This window comes from Copadichromis virginalis, linkage group LG23, assembly GCF_057382275.1.
Source record: "Copadichromis virginalis isolate Kocher_CV1m ecotype Utaka linkage group LG23, C_Virginalis_male_GT1.1, whole genome shotgun sequence".
In the NCBI taxonomy this organism is placed as follows: Eukaryota; Metazoa; Chordata; class Actinopteri; order Cichliformes; family Cichlidae; genus Copadichromis; species Copadichromis virginalis.
Genome location: NC_140639.1, coordinates 20,459,076 through 20,482,729, shown reverse-complemented (window position 1 = coordinate 20,482,729; position 23,654 = coordinate 20,459,076). Strand labels below are relative to the sequence as shown.

The 23,654-nt window shown below is 39.4% G+C and overlaps 1 protein-coding gene across 2 annotated transcripts; it reads left to right on the top strand.

Moving 5' to 3' along the window:
• The first annotated feature begins 10 nt into the window (after window positions 1–10).
• Window positions 11–17,785, top strand: LOC146680755 (NLR family CARD domain-containing protein 3-like). Of its 2 annotated transcripts, XM_085449917.1 has the most exons (12): window positions 11–68; window positions 1,394–1,531; window positions 1,616–1,714; window positions 4,085–4,207; window positions 7,524–7,596; window positions 8,640–8,853; window positions 8,954–10,736; window positions 10,864–11,037; window positions 15,366–15,539; window positions 15,838–15,884; window positions 16,060–16,271; window positions 16,439–16,570. In XM_085449917.1, the coding sequence occupies exons 2-12, from the start codon at window positions 1,443–1,445 to the stop codon at window positions 16,496–16,498; spliced, it is 3,048 nt and encodes a 1,015-aa protein (XP_085306043.1). In that variant the 5' UTR covers window positions 11–68; window positions 1,394–1,442; the 3' UTR covers window positions 16,499–16,570. The 2 variants fall into 2 exon arrangements, with proteins under 2 accessions (XP_085306043.1, XP_085306042.1); XM_085449916.1 differs by having other exon boundaries at window positions 16,060–17,785.
• Window positions 17,786–23,654: the final 5,869 nt, after the last annotated feature.

Sequence of the window (23,654 nt, the reverse complement as noted above, 5' to 3'; positions counted from 1 at the left end):
GTTTCTAATAGCCAAAGAAGAAGACCACTGGTAGAGCAGCTGGATTTCTTCACCGTGTGCTCGGGACTGTAAGTTTTCCCTTATTTTAAACTGTATGCTCGCTGTCAGAGAAGTGTCTGCTTTCACTCTGCTACATATAGAATCAGCAGAAAGCCGCCGCTCGGCTCTTCCGGTGCCTTTGGTAACTTTAGTCGGGGCGGAGCATTTCCAGCTGGTTTCCGTTATATGAGGCAACACAGCCATTTTCCCCAAATAACTCTAACGACCGCTGTTTTTAAATACCACAACCTCAGTCACCCCAACCACTCACAACTTTAAAAGACAGCTTACTGTCGGTAAATAATAAAATCTATTTCTGTTTACTTTCTGTTTCCCGTCGGGATGTTAATCCTTACATGCTTTTCAGGTCAAGTTTGAGAGCAGGTTCATTGTGTGTCAAATTCCTGCGTGTCTTATGTTGGCCGTGTGAGAAGTTATGTTTACAACACTTTCACTTTAAGGAGGATGTTGTTAATGTTAATGTTAATTACAGAATTACAAAATCATGCGTGTTGTTATGATACTTGTAGTGATGGAGTGTTGCCAGCTGTGGGCGCAGCGGCATCCACGCTGGCCTTTGAGACGCTGCTCTCGACTGAATGCTGGTTATTACTTAGGTGGACCTCAGAAGCGCTCTATACAGGAGGGCAAAAGTAAAAGTTTGAGGTTTAATGATGTTTTTAATTACAGTAGGATGGCGTCAGCAGGTCATGACGTCATTGTGATGTGGTAGGGCGTCATATTGAAAAAAATTAGTGTTTTACAGCCCTTTCAATGGCCTTTCATATGCTATATTACTCAATATGGTTCAAAAAATCAAGGTAACCTTTGACCTCGAACTTTGACAAAGTGAACTTTGACCTAACAGTGAAGGTAAAGGTCAAATGGTCATTCCTTATTTTCACATACATTTTTCATTTAAATTATTATGCCTGTCATGATTTCATGTCTTAGGTGAAACAGGGCATGATATTATGGGATAGTAGATGTTTTTTCCTTCTAAACAAAGTGTTGTACAGTCTCCCTTCTTTCTTCTTGTAATAATGTCAGACATGCTATTTATACATTCAAATCTATAAATAGATTTGTTGCAGACATGATGTGGGAAACCTGTAGGGTATCTGTTTTTGAAGTTTCCTCCTTATCAGTCAAAAACAGGTAATGCATGTTCACAGATTTTAGTTACTCACTGTTGGAGGGATTTATAACCCACTGACCCTAAAGGCTGGTCAGTTTAGAACAGCAGACCCTTCATTCAAACACAGAGGGTGTGTGAGAGATTAGATTAGAACTAGATACTCGTGTCATTAAATGCATCCTGTATGTTCTGGGATGATTTGTGTTTCCTCTCCAGGTGAAGGTAGAAAGTGTGTTTTAGCTGATGTGGATGTGAATTCAGCAGCATGGATCAGTGTGAGGACAGAGAGGAGGGAGTCCCTCCATCTAAAACCACTCTGTGTGGGGAACATGAGAGCCAGACCACAGCTCAGAGGTGAGATGACCATCTCTAACTGTCCATGACTCTTCTCCATGTCACAGCTCAGCACTCACATCACTGCTCCATCATTATTCACAGGAACCAACCTGGAACTGAACCCAGCTGTGTGTCCTTAAAGAGTGATGCCTCAGTTGAACGCCACATTGAATTTAAACAACAACCCTCTGCTGCAGGGAGGTAAACATGAACATGGGCTTTTTTGGGTCTTATTTACATGACAGAGTTTAATAGTTTACCACAAGTTTAAAATGACAAATACAATTTAAAATATTTAAGAAAATTTTTTAAAACGATACAAACACAGTTATTGAAGAATTAAAGAGGTAAATCATCTAAAACAGCTACCCACAGAATCTGAATGGTTCCTGTTCCTGTTAAATTAACCAAGTGTTAACAAAGAATACAGTTTAGGAACTAAAACAGATCTTCTGAGCTGAGGACAGACTTCAGAGACCTGCAGTATGATTCTGTCACTGAAATGAGTTTGAGGTGGTCTATAGGACCAGGTAGCATAGAACTGATATACAGTGGCAGCTTCCTGATACAGAGATTGAACAAAGACAAGTAAAATGTGTCTATCATGTCTTTTAGATGTAAAGAAAGGCTTTTTTAAATCCAAAGTAGAGATGAGTACTGCTACCATCAGCGGTGCTAGCAGCAGCAGGTCATCGGCCTCACGTCTGTGTTTTTATCATTCTGCTCAGGTGGTTACAGTCGACATACAAACCTTCATTTTCTTTATATGCTTGTTAGCACAGACGGCCTCTACCTTATATTCCACCTGCTGAGTAGCTGATCGATATCTTAGGACGACACTTATTTGGCTTTGTTCATTACTGAAGTATGATGAATTAGTTTAAGTGACTTGAATTTCTTTTTCCACTCAGCGAGGTCAGCAGCTTTTATTCTTCCACTAAAACAAATGTGATGCCTTTCTAATTTGTTTCCAACCATTTCATTATACAGTAATTGTTAACTTACCCATATTACACAAACACTGTGAACTAGGGCTGCCACGATTCCTCGAGTAGTCACGATTACGTTGACGACTAATTTAATAGTCGACGCGTCTTTTGAAGCTTTGTAAGATGCTGAAAGACGCCGGAATAAGTAGGATTTAAGAGTGTAGTAACGGACTGAAACAAAAGATGGCAGCAATGCATTTATAAGGATGCCAGCTCCTGTTAAACGCCAAAGAAGAAGCAGTCTGTGTCCAAATTCAGAGGCCGCATTTGTAGGCCGATTATGTTACAGCGACGCGACAAAGGCTGTCCAAACTTGAAGACTTCTCCATATGCGGCAGGCAAATGCGTCCTTAATTTCCCCCAGATCTGAAGGATTGGTCGGGTGTATCATTCGTGACACAACCTATCCCAGAATTCATAGCGCGGCTCAGTCAATTCCAGTTTCCAACAATGGCGGCAGCTACTTAGGTTTAATGTTACTGTTATTACTCTTTCTGGGTTGCAAAATAAAGTTTTCAGATATTTTCAGGCGAGAATGTAGCTGTGTAAACTTCAAATATTTGCTCAATTTATCAAGACATCACACATTTGCAAAAGTGATCCAACGTTTTCATAGACGAGCTGGCCGGGGGGTCAAGGTTCAACTCCCGGCACATCGTTTTCAAACCGTCCGCGGTATTTTGCTACTCAGGTTTAACGTGATACAGTATAAGTCACTTAGATAACTTAAAAATGCTATTGCTTGGCTTTTTTCAGTGTTTTGTTTGTTCCTGAATAAACCGGTTTAGCTGAGATTAAAGTTTTAGTTTTCACACAGTTGAATAAACGTCAAACAGAAAACCAATTAAACAGAAGTGTGAGATGGTAGAGAATTTACTCCAGTGTCCTGTAATATTTTAGATAGCAAGGAGCAGACGGCTGAGTTTATTAAACTCCACCAAGACAATCTGCAAATTTCATTAAAAGTTTAATAAACCATCATCTTATCTTTAGTTTTGGTTAGCACATACCTTAAACACTTTAAACACTAAGCTAATGATAGTTATATAAGAGCAGATGCATGCTGGTGCAATATCCTGTACATTTTATGTCCAATGGATCTAATTAGTCGACTAATCGCAAAAATAATCAGTGACTAGTCGACTATCAAAATAATCGTTTGTGGCAGCCCTTTTGTGAACCATGTAAACCAGCACAACATGATCTCAGATTCAAAGGTAACCATCAGAGGAGGAGCAAAGCCAGCAGGAATCATCAGCTGAGCGTTTTTTTGTCGTCATCAAACGAGTACAAACTACTGCAAACAAAGAAAGTTGTTAGTGTAGGAAGAATGCCTTTCTTGTTAGCTTCCTCCATACTATGTAAACTGTTAAAAACTCTGTATTTTGAACATGAACCTGAGCACAGCTACATCTCCTTGAAGACTGCTGCCTCAGTTGAACATCATATTGATGTTATTAGAAAGCAGGATGAGAGTGAGACTAGAGCTCAGATGTGAGTTGACCATGTCTAACTGTCACAAACTCTCTGACCTCCATGGCACTGCTGAGCCCTCAAATCAATGCACCGTCTTTATTTACAGAAATACAGTTAGGACTACAGCTGGATCTGACCCCAGTCCTGAACCTAGCAATGTGTCCTTGAAGAGCACTGCCTCGGCTGAACGGGTCATTGAATTTAAAGGACAGCCCTGTACTGCGGAGAGGTAAACATGAGCTTTGCTCCACATACAGTGCTCCGAAATGTCTTAACAAAGGAATACCGTAATTGTCGGGCTATAAGCCGCTACTTTTTGCACAAGCTTTGAACCCTGCGGCTTTTAGTCAGGTGCGGCTTTTCTATGGATTGTCCATGATTTTTGTCATATCGTAAGACGATTTGTTTTGTTTGTTCCGCTGTTGTACGGCACTACGTTGCCTGGCGGAAGGATCGGGGTTCAAGAGTGGTATGTTAGTCACATGTCCGTCCGCCAGGCAACGTAGTGCCGTACGAAGTAGCTCGAAAAACAAACTTCAAAGTAGCGCTACGCGTTCAGCGGGAGGCGTGGATGATGAGCGGCGATAAACTTGCGAAAAGCAAGTTATGCCCAACTCCACCGGTGGATTCTGACAGCGTGGAAAAGTGTGAAAACATCCACGATCACCAACGGATTTTGAAGGGCTGGACTGCTGCATGATGGAGAGGAGGACACCGCCACGGCCCTTCTGAGGGTGTTCGACTCTGACACTGACAACGAGGATTTCTTTGGTTTTGAAAGTGACAACGAAGGAGAGAAGCGGAGAGTGGATGACGAAGCCATCCTGAGCCTGTTTGTATCCGACACTGGAGGAGAGGACTTTGGTGGTTTTAGTGCGCAGGAAGAAGAGAAAGATGATGGTGAATGACTGACTTTTCTTCTTGTTAAAGCTGTGTCACTGCACCTGAGCCTAAAAGGTAGTCCGAATCTATTTTTCTGGTGTGCTATAGGTTACTGTTATGTACTACATGTGCAAATATGTACCTATAACTTGTTTTTCAAAATATTAATAAAAGGGATGTGTCTCCAAACAGCCATCTCTTTCCTGACAATTCCCTTTGTGCATATTCTCTTACATATGATAAGTCAACATTGAAACACCTGCGGCTTTTAGTCAGGTGCGGCTATTGTATGTACAAAACAGGATTTTCCCCTGATTTTAGCTTGTGCGGCTAATATTCAGGTGCGCTTTGTAGTCCGGGAAATACGGTATGTCAATTTTTCAACATGAGCTCAGCTTGATGTGTTTTTGTTTTTAGTGAAAGTCAAAGAAGAAAAAACTAAAACACGGCTGATGACGGAGTTTATGAGTCTAGTGTGTGTTTGAAATGAAAAACAGATTTACGAACATGTTGAAAAAAAGAAAAGCTCAGAAAAACCAAGTTAATAAAGAGTTAACTGCATTAAGGACGCTGTGTAAATGTACATAAAATTTGTATTTGATCATTTTTAAATCTCATAAATCCACATCTTATTTACAATTGAATACAGACAACATATAAAATCTTTAAATAAGCCAATGTACCATTTTAAGAAGAGCAGTAGCTCATTTTGAATTTGATGGCAGCAGCACAGCCCAGTGGAACAAGGTTGCCACTGTGTAGAACTCTCTCTTCTTTACACAACAGTCCATAAACATCTGGGACCAGTTGCTGGACCTTTGGGAGAGCAATGGTGTCTCATTCTTGTTTGATATAGTATTTTCGCTGCTCAACAGCTCCAGGTCTTCTTTGTCATATTTTTCATTTTATGATGCACCAAAGGTTTTAGTTGTTTGAAGATCTGGACTGCAGGTAGGCCAGCTCTACATTCAGGCTCCTCTAAAACCGTTTAGCACTGATGGTGCCTTTAAGATTTGCAAGCTGCGAGTTCCATAGGCACCAGTGCACGCCCACACATCAGAGGCTCCGGCTGTCAAACTGAACACTGATACCAAGCTGCATGTTTTTTCCCCCTCTTTAGTCTGGGGGATGAAAGATCCATGTCTTCCAAAAAGAATTTCAAATTTTCTTTTGTCTGATGACAGAACAGTTTTCCACTTTTCCTCAGTCCATTTTAAATAAGCTTTGGCCCGGAGAAAGCAGTGCTATTTCTGGATTATTTTCACTTCTTACTTATTTTTTTGCATGAAAAAGCTTTAACCTGCATTTGCGTATGCCATGGGGAAGTGTTCCTTAGCTCATCCAGTGATTTTCATGACAGAGTCATGCCTACACTGCAAAAACTCAAAATCTTACCAAGTATATTTGTCTAATTTCTAGTCAAAATAATCTCATTACACTTAAAATAAGAAAGTCAGCTAGAGAGTAACATTTAAGTTAGATATAGAAACTTGTTTTTAGACAGTGCATCTTGGACCTGGAGAATTTTCACTTGTTCCATTGGCAGTTTTTTCACTTAATACAAGATATTCTTGCTTGAAATAAGTGAAATAAATCTGCCAATGAAACAAGTGATGATCTTCCATTGGCACCCTACGATGATGCAGTAGATGATGAGATAGTCACAGACTTCACAAATTTACATTGAGGAACATTATTCTGAAATTGTTCAGTAATTTGTAGATGCATTTTGTTGCAGACCAGTAAACTCTGCCCATCTTTATTTCAGAGAAACTCTGCCTCCCCAAGATGATATTTATTTCATTAATTAACTAATTATTGTACAATGGTTCTGTTTTTTTTTTTTTTTTAGCACCACTTACTTTTTGTCACAATCATAACTTAAAAAAAACATTTTTCCTAATCCTGGGTCTTTGATCCAGAGTTGTGAGGTTTTGTAATGAATTCTTGCTTATTATTTAAAGTTCTGTTTGTTATCTAGTTTTTTTAATTGTTACATTCAATTGTTATGTTTCTCCTTTATATCTTGAGGTTTCTGGCTGTTTATTTCCAGTAGTTGTTTTGGCAGGATACATAGATTCTTGTGCTATTTTTTAGCCTTGTGTTCGTCTGCGTTAAGTTTGAATGTTTTCTCAGGTAATTCCTGCATATTTATTTGTATTATTAGCCTTCTCTGTCTTGTTTGTAGTTCAACATCTTTAGTGCTGCAGAAATGTGCTGGTTAGCAAAGCTGCCTTATATTCCACCTGTTGAGTAGCTGATTGACATCTTAGGATCAATACTTAGTTGGCTTTGTTTATTACTGAAGAATGATGGTTTAGTTTAAGTGATTCGAATGTATAACAAGTGTGATGCCACTTTTATGGATTTTTAACCATTTTATTATACAGTAGTTGTTAATTTACACATTTACACAGAAAATAGAAAATATATCAAATGTTTAAATGACAAAAATGTGTCATTTGAACAAGAACAGTTGCTCATTTTGAATTTGATAGCAGCAACACAATATATATATATATATATATATATATATATATATATATATATATATATATATATATATATATATATAACTTGTATACTTGTATGGGCAAAGTGTATAAAAATCACTTGCCAAGCATAAAACTGAATGAAGCCAATTCTTGAAATTTTCTTTACAGTGTCACCAGGTCAGATGTTCCCACTGGTCCGACTGTCCCGCAGGATAAAAAACACCTGGACTCCATATTTAAGGTCTGTACGTTTACAATTACTTGTTTTTTTCTGTTCATTTCATTGTAAGTTTTTCAATTTTTCACAAAGAATAAAATTCAAAAGAAAAGCTTAATAATTTGATTTAGCTCCTGATGGAACTTTATTCAGCCAGAAACTCCACATAAGGACTACAAACAGATTGAATTAGATTAAAACTAGGAGAAAGTTTATTTGCACTTTCAGTTAAGCTAATGTTAACTAACTTTAGCAGGGAGAAAGCAAGTTTTATCGATTGAAGACTGGGTGTGGGCTACCAGGAATTTGACTGACGTGGCTTTCTTCTGGCTGACGTTAGCTAATGCTCTTTTTGCTAGTATGGACACATTTCAAGGTGTCTAATGTAACAAAATGAGGTGGATAAAGTCAGCTGATCATTCCAATCCTATGTTGCTCATCTGGATGATAAAATATCTTGCCAATATTTTGTAAGTTAATAATAATAAGTAACCGTTGACTGATTTATGTAATGTTGTTAAATTATAAGTGGTTGTAAATGTTATTATATGCAAAACAATTAATGAATCGAAATCCTAGTTGTCTTATCTTCTAAATACTTTACCAGGTAATATTATCCATGATAACCACACATCGATTATGTGGTTATTGTTCGTATAGTCTATTTACAACTTACTTAAATATTTAGTTATCCTTTTTTAGAGCTTTGGATTGTGAATATAACCAGAACTTCAGAGAATATCAAGGTTCTGTTCTTTTTCCAGCACACCAGTGCTGATTCGCCATGTCCCTTTTCACTGTAGGAGAAAAACAAGGTAGCCGGTAAGTCCGGTCAGGAGAATCACTTCACCGGAGAGGCATAAAACATATATTGTATCAGTAGATACTGTTATAATTGTGTAAAAAGCAATCATGGCTAATGCTTGCTTGCTTCAATATAAAGGGCAATAAAGAAAGAACTAGACCATTACATTAAAAGTATGTCCAACATATAGCTGATGCATGGCTGATGTTTCTCAATGATTTCAGTCTGAATGTGAATGTAGCATTCAAATAATGTTTTCCAGCTGTTGGAGGAGAACCTCAATGCTTTTGTGAAGAATGAACTGAAAAAGATCCAGAAGGTTCTGAGTCCAGATTACATAAAGAGTCAGGCAGAGGAGTTGTTGCAGGGTGACCATGAGATGGAGAGGAAGAGCAGCAGCGAGGCATTTCTTCGGATCACAGCGAACTTCCTGAGAATAATGAAGCAGGAGGTGCTGGCTCAACGTCTGGAGAATAGTAAGAGGATTTCTCTAAAGATATAATAAGTGGTAGACCATTTTATTATTATTACTATTATTATTTATATTACATAAATGTTGTTTGTGTATTCTTTTAGGATTCCCCATCATGTGTCAGAATAAACTTAAATCTAACCTGAAAAAGAAGTTCCAGTGTGTGTTTGAGGGAATTGCTAAAGCCGGAAACCCAACCCTTCTGAATCAGATCTACACAGAGCTCTACATCACAGAGGGAGGGACTGCAGAGGTCAACCAAGAACATGAGATTAGACAGATTGAAACAACATCCAGGAAATCAGACAGACCAGAAACAACAATTAGACAAAAAGACCTCTTCCAGACATCTGGAAGAGATAAGCCAATCAGAACAGTCCTGACAAAGGGAGTGGCTGGCATTGGAAAAACATTCTTAACGCAGAAGTACATACTAGATTGGGCTGCTGAAAAAGCCAACCAGGACATCCAATTCATGTTTCCATTCACTTTCAGAGAGCTGAATTTGTTGAAAGAGAAAAAGTTCAGCCTGGTGGAACTTGTTCATCACTTCTTTACTGAAACCAAAGAAGCAGGAATCTGCAGCTTTGAAGACTTCCAGGTTGTGTTTATCTTTGATGGTCTGGATGAGTGTCGACTTCCTCTAGACTTCCACTACACAGAGACCCTGACTGATGTTACAGAGCCCACTGCAGTGGGTTTGCTGCTCACAAACCTCATCAGAGGTAAGCTGGTTCCATCTGCTCGAATCTGGATAACCACACGACCTGCAGCAGCCAATCAGATCTATCCTGAGTGTATTGACATGGTGACAGAGGTTAGAGGGTTCACTGAACAACAGAAGGAGGAGTACTTCAAGAAGAGATTCAGAGAAGAACAGGCCAGCAGGATCATCTCCCATATCAAGACATCACGAAGCCTCCACATCATGTGCCACATCCCAGTCTTCTGCTGGATCACTGCTACAGTTGTGGAGGATGTGCTGAAAACCAAAAAGAGGAGAGAGTTGCCTAAGAACTTGACTGAGATGTACATCCACTTCCTGGTGGTTCAGGCCAAAGTGAAGAAGGTCAAGTATGATGGAGGATTTGAGACAGATCCACACTGGAGTCCAGAGAGCAGGAAGATGATTGAGTCTTTAGGAAAACTGGCTTTTGATCAGCTGCAGAGAGGAAACCTGATCTTCTATGAATCAGACCTGACAGAGTGTGGCATCGATATCAGAGCAGCCTCAGTGTACTCAGGAGTGTTCACACAGATCTTTAAAGAGGAGAGAGGACTGTACCAGGACAAGGTGTTCTGCTTTGTTCATCTGAGTGTTCAGGAGTTTCTGGCTGCTCTTCATGTCCATCTGACCTTTATTAAGTCTGCTATCAATCTGCTGGAAGATCAAATCTCCCAGAAGTGTGAAACAAGAGAATTTGCAGAGACACAATTCTATGTGAGTGCTGTGGACAAGACTTTAAAGAGTCCAAATGGACACCTGGACTTGTTACTCCGCTTCCTTCTTGGTCTCTCACTGAAGGAAAATCAGACTCTCCTACGAGGTCTTTTGACACAGATAGGATGTGGCTCACAGACCAAGCAGGAAAATATCCTGTACATCAAAGAGAAGATCAATCAGAATCTGTCTGCAGAGAAAAGCATCAACCTGTTCCACTGTCTGAATGAACTGAATGATCATTCTCTAGTGGAGAAGATCCAACAGGCCCTGAGTTCAGGAAGTCTCTCTACAGATAAACTGTCTCCTGCTCAGTGGTCAGCTCTGGCCTTCATCTTACTGTCATCAGAAGAAGATCTGAATGTGTTTGACCTGAAGAAATACTCTGCTTCAGAGGAGGCTCTTTTGAGGCTGCTGCCTGTGACCAAAGCCTCCTGCAAAGCTCTGTAAGTAAACAGTGGTGTTTCTTTACAATCCATTACTTAGTGGACAGTGGAGAGTATTTAATAACTTACTACACATTTTCTTATTTCCATTTTCTCTTATTTTATTTTATTTTTTTACATTTTGCAGACTGAATATCTGTAACCTGTCAGTGAGAAGCTGTGAAGATCTGTCCTCAGTTCTCAGCTCCCCGTCCTCTAATCTCAAAGAACTTGACCTGAGTAACAACAACCTGCAGGATTCAGGAGTGAAGCTGCTGGCTTCTGGACTGAAGAGTTCACATTGTATACTGGAAAGTCTCAGGTCAGTATTCACATATCTGTTACAACTCATAACATGTAGATGAATTTGTAAGACTGTATGATTTGCAAATTAATTGTTGCATATCCTTCTTTATTTTGGATATTTTATTAAGATTTTATATTATTTTCCTCTGCTTTTGCTTCTTGCTTGTGACTGTGAATTCACATTTAACCCTTTAAAGCCGGTTTTGCGTAACTATTTTTAAATACCTGTAGAACCGGAACCACGTAAGCTAGCGCAATAATATTTTTTTGCACATGAAACCAGAGGAGTTGTACTTACATCTTATGCCATCAGCTTGTCCTAGGTCACGGTTTCCTTCCACATATAGCTTTGCAAAAATTGCATAAAAAGCGCTTGCAGGAAGAAAAACATAATATTCCAGAAACACACTTTGCCAATGCGATCAGCTGTTCGTAACACTTCCTACATTGAAATAGACATCAGCGTGACCGATCGCATGTCCCCCATTACCTGCCCAAAACCGGAAGTGACGTCATTTTCGCGGAAAATGTAGTTTTTTACTTGTAGGCCTTAAAAGCCTATACTGTTTTTTTTTTTTAAGTCATGTTTGACATGCTTAGAACTCAAATTGCACTGCTTTAAATAGTTTATTTTGATGCACATGCTGTTTTCTTTGCAAATTTGCATCATAGGATTGTTTTTAGTTTTTTCTGCAGTATATAAAAATTGTTGTATCTCAAAAATAAAACTATGAAGACACTCAAAATAAATTTCCTGTTGTTGTAAACTATTTTTTGCAACTTCTTTGTATATAAAGTTTTGAGGGATGAACCTCTTAAATTTCTCCAAGTAGAAATATATGTAAAAAAGACAAAAACGAATTTGAAATTATTTGTAGTTTATTGCACTTTTTTGCAATTTATGCAGTTACTATGGACTTAATGCAAACATATTATTAAAATTTGGGCTATAACAGTTGTATTGATGTATAGCAACAAAAATGGCACTACAGCATGTAAAAATATAAAGTAAGCTCTGGTGGACTTGGTTCTATGGTAGGTCTTAAGGGGTTAAAAAACCTTTTAGTAATACTCTTGTCAAACACTTCACCCTTCAATACATTTAAATGTTTGAACTGTGATGATCAAATATTTTTAGACTTTTCCTTCTGAATGACACTTCGGTGACGTTCTTTTAGATATTCACTTTGTTCTCATAAAAATATAATAAGTTTGATGATTTTACTTTTCATCATCGGGTCAATATTTTGGCTTAATGAACCACAGCTCTAAGAAAACCTTTGTCTGGTGTTACTAAAGCCAACTGTGATTTGATAGCAGCCTTGAGCTAGTCTGTATTTTTATACTTTTTGTGGAAGGTGTTAATCATCATAGTCTGCACAACTGTCAACTATCAACACTGTTCTCCATGACTGTGGTTGGGTGTTACTGACCTAGACTGCTTATACAATGTTTGAATACTTTTTTACTGTAATATGACCATAGTTGAGATTTCTGATTATCATGTGCTATAAGCTACAATTATCAATGTTAAAACACAGGCTTGAAATATTTCACTTTCACTATAGAATACATACAAGTTTACCATACCACATTAAATTACAAAAAAGTATTTTCACAATATTCCAGTGTTCACATGCTGGATGGACTAGGGAACGATATCAAGTGAACTATGTTGATCTGTGAAATCAGAACCCCAGTACACGAAATCTGCCTCGGCTCTCTGTTTATAAAGTCTAGTCTCTGATCCTATGAGCATTATCCAGTTGAGAGTGCAGAGCTTAGATGGAGCCAACAGATGAGGGGATTTGCTCAGTTCTAACTGCATCTATTCTGGATGTCTATCCTTCTTATCTCTGAGGAACCCTTGTAGCTCAAGGAAGATTCCCCAGCAACACATATTAATGACAGCTCCCATCTAGATCAGTGCTCTAGGAATATGACTGGTTTTATTTTAGTGACTCGGTAAACTAAGCCACAGGGGTCTGTAACTTTTAAAAGCCTGGACTAACCTGTAAGAGCTACTAACTAATTTGGGATTAATACTCAGATTTTTAAACAATAATTAAATCACCTGAGTTATACTAAGTTAATTAACCTACTCTGAACGAATGCTGATTTCTTCTGATACTTGAGTTAAATTTATCATCAACTCATCCTCATATGAAAATCAGTTTTAACATAATTCTTTTTTAAATTCAAATACATAGGAATCATTTTTTCTTACTATTTCTCTTCAAAACTCTGTGCTTGTCAATTATACTATATAGATAACTATAGTAATAGTAAATATACTTACTAGAGTTTATTTTATTAGCTCATACATATGTTATAGTCAGAGATTTTTTTATATTCCCAGCTTCTCAATGTCACACACACACACACACACACACACACACACACACACACACACACACACACACACACACACACACACACACACACACACACACAGCCTCCAAGTCCAACTCACACACACTCTCAGTGAGAAGCAATTAAGCAGTTAAGTATGATCAACTGTCAGCAAACTCACATATGAATTATGGTTCTGTGTTTAACAATCACAACATACTTAATACCTTTTTTTTCATTCAGAATCATATATAAAGATGAGCTGGAGACACATTTTTTCTTTTCACAAGGCAGAAGCTGGATCATGTCTACACACAAAATCCAGACATTGGAGCAGACATTATAAACTGTATTGCTCATTAATCATATTATTAGACTTCGGTTATATTTTTGATTAAGATGAAGACATAGTGTTTTCAGTGGGAGAAACATTTCATCACTCACCCAAGTGACTTCTTTAGTCTCAGCTGATTGAAGGTTTCCCCAACCTTATGAACAGTACATTTGCATAACGACTGAAACTAGCACCACGGATTAAGATAATTTATTCATAGCATTCTGTATCATTTTAAATATACAAGGCTGGATGTTGAGTCCTTTTATTTTATTTTATTTTTAAAAAATCACTTTATTTAAATATCAAAATTCACAATTACAAATACACATAATACAAGCACCATGCACAAATTATTCACATCTTATTTTACATATTACAATAATAAAAGCTCCCACGGCAGGTCTTTTCCTAACCACCCTTGCTATCTCTTAATAATTTACAATAGATACATTAATACAAAAGTTAAATAATACAAAAGTTAAATTAATCAAACATATTAACATTAATTATATCTTCAAAAGGTCCCAAGGTAAAGGGCTATTCTTTTTTTGTTCTAAAGTCTTCCTCCTTCTCAGGTCTGTAAGGATATTTTTGCACACAGCAACGCTATCTATCATTTTTTGCTCAATGACCACCTTGGCTCTGGTTTTCCAAATGTGGGTGTTAATGACACACATAATAAGCCAAAAGAGGCGTCTTTTACTGTCATACATTTTTTCTTTAAACAGACCATATTTTATAGCTTGTATATTGTTGTCAATTTCAATACCCATTTTAGTCATCTGTTGTCTGATTTCTACTGTTCTATAACAGGATAACAGTAAATGTTCAAGGGTTTCATCCTCGACACACCGTGGCATTGGACATTCTTTGGTGGTAACATAACAGTTCCACTGCACCACCGCTCTAACAGGGAGGCGTCCAACAGATATCAACCACACAGTGTCTCTCATATTTTCAGAGATTAATTTGTCGTAGATATTTTTAACTACTAGCGGGCATTCTTCTACGCCCACGCCCTTATATTTTATCTGTCCTTCATTATTTTTACTGTTAATTATATTGTATACTTGTTTAGTGGATACTTGTGTCCAGTTAATATTAAGGTCTTTCCACTGTTCCGTAGTGTCGCCAAAGAGGAGTTTATAATACGGCATATTGGATCTAGCCCTACCTTTTAGTTTTCCCCATTGTACTTCGTTACCTCTAATCCATGGGGTTCTCCTATTAAGAGCGCTAAACACATTTTTAATAAAAGGAATCCTCAAAGTGATACGGAGATCTGGCGCACCCAATCCACCACACTCTTTGCCTTTATACATTAAAGTTCGTGAGTCCTTTTACCCTCTCTCACATGTAATTGGTGTAAGCGGGGGGACCTCGTCTCTTCAAATGCTTAATAAGAACCAACTCAATGACAGATTTGAATAGGTGGAATCAAATCTGAAAACACAGCACAAGAAATGGCTTTAAAGATGAACACACAAATGACAGATATAGACTGATATATATACTGATATTTAGAATACTATGACATGATAGCTGCTAGCTCCCTGTTTCAGTTATTGCTCTTCTTATTTTAATATGTCATATTATTTCACAGCACACAGCAATTCCCTGGGAGTTTCCTTCATATATGTTGTGTGTGTATGTAGTCTATCAGGCTGTCTGATCGCAAAAGAAGGCTCTGATTCTCTGGCCTCAGCTCTAACGTCCAACCCCTCCCATCTGAGAGAACTCGACCTGAGCTACAATCATCTGGGAGAGTCAGCAGTGAAGCTCTTGTCTTCTGGACTGGAGAATCCAGACTGGAGTCTGGACACTCTCAGGTATGGAGAGGACTGCTACACCCACAGACAATTTCTAATAGAGGGAGGAGTGATTGAAAATATTTCTCACTGTTGATCTGTTTATTGGACTATTGCGAAATTTTGACTGATCTGTTAATCACTGATGTTAGGAGCATTTTTCCTCTTACAAGAGGCAGTGAACATAAATTGGATATATTTGTGTGTAGCAGCTGCAGGAACATCTTTGTCATTGTTTAGTTTAGACAGATGTGTGTGTCTGTCCTTGTGTGTAAAAGAGCGATGTAATGTGCAGGATGTAACCCCCTCCTTCTCTCAGGGTGGAGCCTTCAGGAGACCAATGGTTGACACCAGGTCTGAGGAAGTGTAAGTGTGTTTTTAATGTGATTCATGAACACAAAGCAGCACACATTCAACCATATTCAAACTGTCACATCACTCAGTCACATCTCTGATGTCAGGAGTCATCATCAAAGTGTCAATCAATGAACAGATGATGGATCAATAACTGCAACTGGATTGTGTTTGTTCTCTCCATCAGATTCCTGTCAACTCACAATCAACACAAACACAGTACACAAGAATCTTAAGCTGTCTGACAACAACAGGAAGGTGACATATGTTAAGGAGGAGCAGCCATATCCTGATCATCCAGACAGATTTGATGACTGGTGCCCCCAGGTGCTGTGTAGAGAAGGTCTGACTGGTCGCTGTTACTGGGAGGTCGAGAAAAATGGACAGGTTCACATATCAGTGAGTTATGAAAGAATCCCAAGAAAAGGGCACAGAGATGAAAGAAATGACATTGAATTTGGATTTAACGATCAGTCCTGGTGTCTCAGCTTCTCTAAACGAGGTTGCTTTGCTTGGCACAACAATAGAGAAATGTTCATCTGCTCTTCCTATTGTTGGTCTGGCAGAGTAGCAGTGTATCTGGACTGTCCTGCTGGCACTCTGTCCTTCTACAGAGTCTCCTCTGACACTCTGATCCACCTCCACACCTTCAACACCACATTCACTGAACCTCTTTATCCTGGGTTTGGGTTTGTGTTCAGAACAACATCAGGGTTTTCGATCTCTCTTGATTCTTCAGCTTCTCTGTGTTCAGTTTAGTGTAAATAGCGTCTTGTCTCATTATTTCTCTCTGTACCGTCCAAACTTTAATGTCACCATGTCTTTTGATGAATGAATAAGTTATAAGTGTAATCAAATAGCAAACATCATTTTATGGTCTTCAACTTGAACCCTCTCAGGCTCAAATTAAGTTTTTGTTGCTAATGCACAAAAGAATACCTGCAGTGGTACTTCTGAGTAAAAAAACCTCATAAAATATGTATGTGGGGTAATCAGGTTGTTAGCTTTTAACTGTTGCAAATCTGCAACGCCTGCCTTGAGAGGGTTAAAGAAACCTTTCTATACTGTCCCATACTGTCTGGGTAAAATTTGACCCTTTTTTTTTTTTTTTTACAATAGAGTTCATTACCCTCAGTACCATTCGTTTTAGCCTTTGAATTTTTTAATTTGCTTTTTGCTAAAGTAGTACCACAATTACAATATTTCAGAACTTAGTGTATGTTGCTACAGATGTTTGTACCCTGAGCATGTTCCAGGTCAGATTTGATTATGCATTGAATGAGCAGCAAATGTTAGCACTTCCAGACAAGCTGTTGAACAGAGATGAACTATTCCGAGAAATATTCATATATGAATATATGTATATTTTCAATATTTTTCAATATATGAATATTGAAATATTCAGAAAATGGTAAATGGCCTGCATTTGTATAGCGCTTTTCTAGTCCATAGGACCCCAAAGCGCTTTACACTACATTCAGTCATTCACCCATTGGCGATGGCAAGCTACATTGTAGCCACAGCTGCCCTGGGGCGCACTGACAGAGGCGAGGCTGCCGGACACAGGCGCCACCGGGCCCTCTGACCACCACCACCAGTAGGCAAACACGGGGTTAGTATCTTGCCCAAGGACATTTGGCATGCAGCCAGGATGCAGCCTGGGATCGAACCACCGACCTTCTGATTAGTGGCTGACCTGCTCTGCCACCTGAGCTACAGCCACCCCAGAAGAGGAGCATAGCTAAATAAATATAAAAGGGTATATAAAAGGGTGGTTCTCTGGCCTCAGATAAATAAATATAAAGGGTATACAGGAGGCAGCACGGTGGCACGGTGGTTAGCACTGTTGCCGCACAGCAAGAAGGTCCTGAGTTCAATTCCACCATCAGGCCGGGATCTTTCTGTGTGGAGTTTGCGTGGGTTCCCTCCGGGTACTCCAGCTTCCTCCCACCGTCCAAAGACATGCAACTTATGGGGATAGGTTAATTGGATAATCCAAATTACCACTAGGTGTGAATGTGCGAGTGAATGTGAGAGCGAATGGTTGTCTGTCCCTGTGTGTTGGCCCTGCGACAGACTGGCGACCTGTCCAGGGTGTACCCCGCCTCTCGCCCTATGACAGCTGGGATAGGCTCCAGCGCCCCCCGCGACCCTGAAAAGGATAAGCAGAAGCGAATGGATGGATGGATGGGTATACAGGAGCTCCATTTGTAGCAGTATATCTGGACTGGCCCGCTGGCACTCTGTCCTTCTACAGAGTCTCCTCTGACACTCTGATCCACCTTCAACACCCCATTCACTGAACCTCTTTATCCTGGGTTTGGGTTTTTATTCAGGACTCCAACAAACTTCATTTGTCCTTTTGGTTCTTCAGCATCTCTGTGTTCAGTTTAGTATAATTAGTCCCTGAAGCTCAGTTCATCTCAGGTGATTCAGTTCATGTTGGTGGCAGGTAAGTTTGCAGCAGATGAGATAAACTGTGATATCAGAGAGCAGCCACTGTCAAGTACTCACTACCTTAAACTTCTACAAGTGGAAGTATTTAGTTTTCAGTTCTTCCATTTATTTAGGTGGCTGTGGATATGGAGGTACAGGGCCTCATGGTTGCTCAGGTGTCATAGATAAAGTACTGTATGAATGTGTGTCAGTTAATGAATTATAATCTAATAACTGAGAGGTTATCAAAGCAGGATACACCCTGGAAAACTTGCTAATCTATCACGACATCTGTTCAACTGTCAATCACCATACCAGCTGAATGGACTTTAGGTTAGTCTTACTGTCACATTTTTACCTAAATCCAGCCCACTGCAGACCAGATAGTTATTTTAGTTATAAAACACCTCAACATTTTTGTGTCTTATTCCTTCAGTTTTGTCTTGTAGTCTCTGGGATCTCATTAGAATAAGACATTCATTTGTTAGATCAGAACTGGGAGTCTCTGCAAAGTTTCCCTAGTTGATAAAATTACTCACCCACAGTCTTTAAACCCAGAAGATTTAACACTTTGATCTGAGCATGAACACCATGAGGTAGTCTGTTTTCTGCTGGCTGTGATTGTTGTAACTGTCCACAAGCTGTTTTTGTACAGTATTGGCGACTTGATGGACTAAACTTAAAACAATGCCACTTTCTTGTAGATACACTGAATCTATTTTAAGATAATTTCATTCAGAAAAAGTGTGTTTTTGAGTGTTTACAAAAGCACTGAAAACATGCCAGAAATAAACTCCATGCAATTATGAACATTGCAACTCAAGTAACTACCCTATATCTCAAAACCAATGTAATGCTGCTGAAGTTGCGTGGCTACATAGGCAATGACTATGAAGCGCAAAAAGAAAAGCTTCTGTGGACACATACCATGAGTCACACTGATGATTGTTGTGATTTTTCCAGTAACTGAATCATGGAATGATGTTCTTTTACTGTATTTTGCAATACCTCTAGACCCATGACGTCTCAACACAGTACACAGTGTTTTTAAATATGATGTGATTCATGCATGGTTACAGTTACTGAGGTATATCTAAAAATTAAATAGAGCACTGGTTTTGTAAGGAAGTAAAATAGTAGATATCTGCTGGTGGTTTTGAATGTGTTGAATAAAATGTATCGAAGAACTTGCTTGGCTAAATCTGCCTATTAAGTTTCAGGATGCGAATCAAGACTGGACCAAGACTCCTGTTGGTCACTGCTCATATTAGTCATTTGCATGACATTTAATACTAAATACTTTCTTATTATCAGTGATGAACGTTAGCACTGAATGCCAATGTGAATATCGTCCTTGTCAGTGCTGTATGCATGGAGTTGTAGTTCCTGAGAGTGACCACTGGATGGCAATAAAATAATAAAAATAAAATAAAGCGTTTCTGTAATGCGTAAATTTGAATAAAGATCCAGTAAAAACAAAATTTTGCATATAATCAGTGGACTCCGCACTTGTACCGGGTGTTTCTTAGTTCTCCCAGTCACCCGAGCTTCTCATCCAACATAAACAGAAATTAAATGATAAAAAAAACGTTCTGTTTATCCGATAGATATTTTACTAAATACAGCTGATGTCTCACATTAGACATTTTTTTCTAAATGAGTGTTGGTGTATTATTATTAAATGAGGGTTACTGCTGACAACAGTGTTTAACAGCTTATTATTATCATTGTTCTCATGATCAGACTGATAAAAATTAAACCTCAGGATCGGTGTGAAAATGATTCTTGTCGGTATATGAAAAATTGTACTTATTGACAGCGACCATCAGGAGGCAGTAATAGATACACTTTCTTAATGAGTCGCTGCCACTAGAACAGCCAGGTCACGGGCTTTTTATGCTCGCTGTTCTCTCCCTCATGAACAATGTATGCAGTGTTGTGTACTGTCAGAGTGGTTTTACCCAACGTGGCCAGGTTATTTAACATGGTGCACTTCATGACTGCAATAGTATTTATGAATGACACAATAACTTTAACATCACTTTCATTTTATAGATACATACATACATTTATAAAAATAAAATAAAAAAGCCCTCTCATCCCTGCGGGCGAGCTCGGGTCCTCTACCTCTGCTAGTACTAGGCAACTGCTAGTACAGTTGCCTAGTACTAGCAGGCAACTGTAGTACTATATTTATACCCCATATTTCTCCTGTTTTGGCTTCCCTTCATTGGCTTCATGTTAAATCCAGAATTGAATTCAAAATCCTGCTCCTCACATACAAGGTCTTAAATAATCAGGCCCCATCTTATCTTAATGATCTTGTAGTACCATATCACCCTATTAGAGCACTTCACTCTCGCTCTGCAGGCCTACTTGTTGTTCCTAGAGTATTTAAAAGTATCTCCATTGTAAAAGGAAAACTGACAGCCGAGCAATTTTATATCAGTGGAGAACCAATTCCAACAGTATTACAGAAGCCCATAAAGAGCCTGTGATGGTGGTATAATGCAGAACAAGTAGAACAACTAAGGCAGAACTTGGCTAATGACCTCAAGCGGATTAACAACACTGCACTCCCAGGGAAACTGAAGCTCTGGTACTTCCAGTTCGGGTTATTACCCAGACTACTGTGGCCGTTGACAATGTACAAGGTCTTGCTCAATCATTCCAATCGACTAGAGAGGCTAGTGAGCTCCTACATTAAGAAGTGGCTCGGACTTCCCAAATGCCTCAGCAGCGTTGCACTCTATAGCGACGGGATACTGGCATTGCCTATCCCTAGCCTATCTGGGGCATGGAGTCTAACAGACTAAGTTTAATCATCCGAGCGACATGCGATGTGCTGCTTTCCCCAATAAATCTGCAGCTGTGGTTTAGAAAGGACCCATCCTGCCCCTTGTGTACAGTCCCAGCCACACTCAAGCACATCTTGGTTGGTTGTAGGACGAGCCTTACTCAGGGCAGATACACATGGAGACACAACCAGGTTTCAGGTGTCTAGCTGAGAAAGTTGAGCGCAAATGAAAATCCATCAACGCTCAACCTTCCACGAACCAAGAGGAGTGTCCGTTTTTATCAGCATTTGTCCAGGAAGGAGACAAGCTGAGGACGAGCCCGTCAAACCCAGACCTGGGCCCGCTGAAGGTTGCCAGGGATTGGCAGATGCAAGTGGACTTGGATCAGAGGCTAATTTTTCCCACAGAGATCGTAACAACTACTCTGCGACCAGACCTTGTCCTTTGGTCTAACTCCCAAGAACTTGTGTACTTTATTGAGCTGACTGTACCATGGGAGGAAGTAATTGAGGAAGTATTTGAGCGTAAAAAGCTGCAGTATGCCAACTTGGCAGCTGAGGCAGAGGATAGAGGCTGGAAGATCAAGGTGCGCCTGGTGGAAGTGCGGCGGATTTGTTGCCAGTACAACAACAAAACTGCTCAGAAAGATTGGGATCAGAGGACAGGCACAATGGCAGGCTATAAGAGAATTGGCTAACACTGCTGAGAAGACCAATTACTGGCTATGGCTAAAAAGGGCTGACATCACTTGGGCAGCTAAGGCAGTCAACTAACTGCGATACACATGCCCAGGATTGATCAACCTGTGGTGGGCCTCCCTCAACAGAGTAAAACCCTGGAGAAACGAAGAAGTCAAAAAACTCAAAAGAAATTGCAGGGCAGCAGAAAGGAGATGGAGGAAAAATAAAAATACTATCAACCATCAAATATTTTGCGAGCAACTCAAAATGTACAATAATACATTAAGGAATTCAAGAAATTCATACTTCGCCAAAATAATCAATAATAACAAAAATAATCCCAAGGTCCTCTTTTCCACCATAGATCATTTATTTAACCCTGATTTTAACAGCTCCCAAAGAACCCCCACAGACTCGCTCTGTGAGCAGTTTGCAGACCACTTCAGGGGAAAAGTCAGCGCCATCAGATCTGATATTTTATCTAATCGCGATATGATTTTAACCCTTGTGTGGTGTTCATATTTTTGTTACTCAGCTAGTGTTCATGGGTCTGGTGGACCCGCTAGAGTTTTGGCTTTCCAAATTAACACTATCAAACAATTTTATGTTAAATTACTCAACAGATGTTTACTTCATCCCAATTACAAACCATATGAACAGTAAACATGGTTATTTTTTTCCCTTTACCTTTGTTAGATCACATTTATGAATTAATGTGCTTCTCGTTTTTTTTTTTTGTTTTTTTTTTTATAAAATGTTTTTAAAAAATAAATCAGTTATAATCAAGTGGAGTGAGTGGAAAGACAACACATTTACACGTGAAGCAATATGTTTCACAACTAAATGGGATCAGCTGCTCATCAATGGTGATATTAGGCCCAGAGTTGTAAAACAGGGGGAGGTGGTGCACACACTTATCCCACACTGTCCTGATGGCAGCTAGCTTGTCTCTCTGCCGTCGAGCTGGTCTGTCGTCTCGGTTATCAAAACGGATAATCCTGCAAATTTTGTGGAAGTTTTCCAGAGACATTGATGCACGGAAAAGTTCTTGCCGGTTTCTGCATCCCACAGGGATTCTGTGGATTCCCCTTTGGACCTCAAAACTCCTGCAAGGATAAGAACCCCAAAGTAGGCCTGCAGATCAATTTGGTCCATCTCCTTCCACCTCTCTCCAAAAACACACCATCCTTCTAGATTACTGCAATCCAGAATAATTTTCTGGATGGAATCTGGGATGAAAAGCTCAAATGAAGACTTGATGTCCTGCACATGAGTAACTGCCAGCCGTGTTGGCCCTGGCTCATCACAGTAACAGCTCTGCAGGGTGGCTCATTTCTTGGGCAAGAAGACCATTCAATTTCACCAGTTATTGGCATCCATATTTCTTCACTTGCTGTCTGGTGGGCTTGTTCTGGTCCTGGAGCTGGCTGCAAATCAGGTACTCGTCTTTGTTTTGTTACTAAATGGTGCTCAACCTCATCCTCTTCTTCAAAGTCACTGTCAGACTCTGAATTTTCAGCAATGTGAAATATTCTGAACCCTCTTTGTCAACATCATCATCCGAAGCCCCTCTCTCTTCCAAAATCAATTGGATGGCCCTCGCAGCAGATAATCTTTTGCCATCTTGATCAGTTGTGATAAAGAACCACACTGGCAAAGTCTTATTTATAGTATTATGCCCCTAATTTGCAGGTGGGACAGGGTATGAGAAAATAAAATTTGGATCCCTCAAGAGAGAGGGTAAAATGTGCGGGAATGTAAGAGCAGACGGTGTTGGTAGTTGAATTTTCAACAATGTTGCAACTTTGTGGGGGAGCAGGAGGGGAAGAAAACACTATCAGCAGCACCAGAAAGGAGGAAGACAGAGT

Bases quoted from the DNA above. Each gene is read 5' to 3' on its own strand.
- LOC146680755 (XM_085449916.1), top strand. From the start codon at position 1,443: ATGGATCAGTGTGAGGACAGAGAGGAGGGAGTCCCTCCATCTAAAACC. The intron at 1,715-4,084 runs GTAAACATGAAC...CTTTATTTACAG, and splicing joins CAACCCTCTGCTGCAGGGAG to AAATACAGTTAGGACTACAG. The intron at 11,038-15,365 runs GTCAGTATTCAC...GTGTGTATGTAG, and splicing joins TGTATACTGGAAAGTCTCAG to TCTATCAGGCTGTCTGATCG.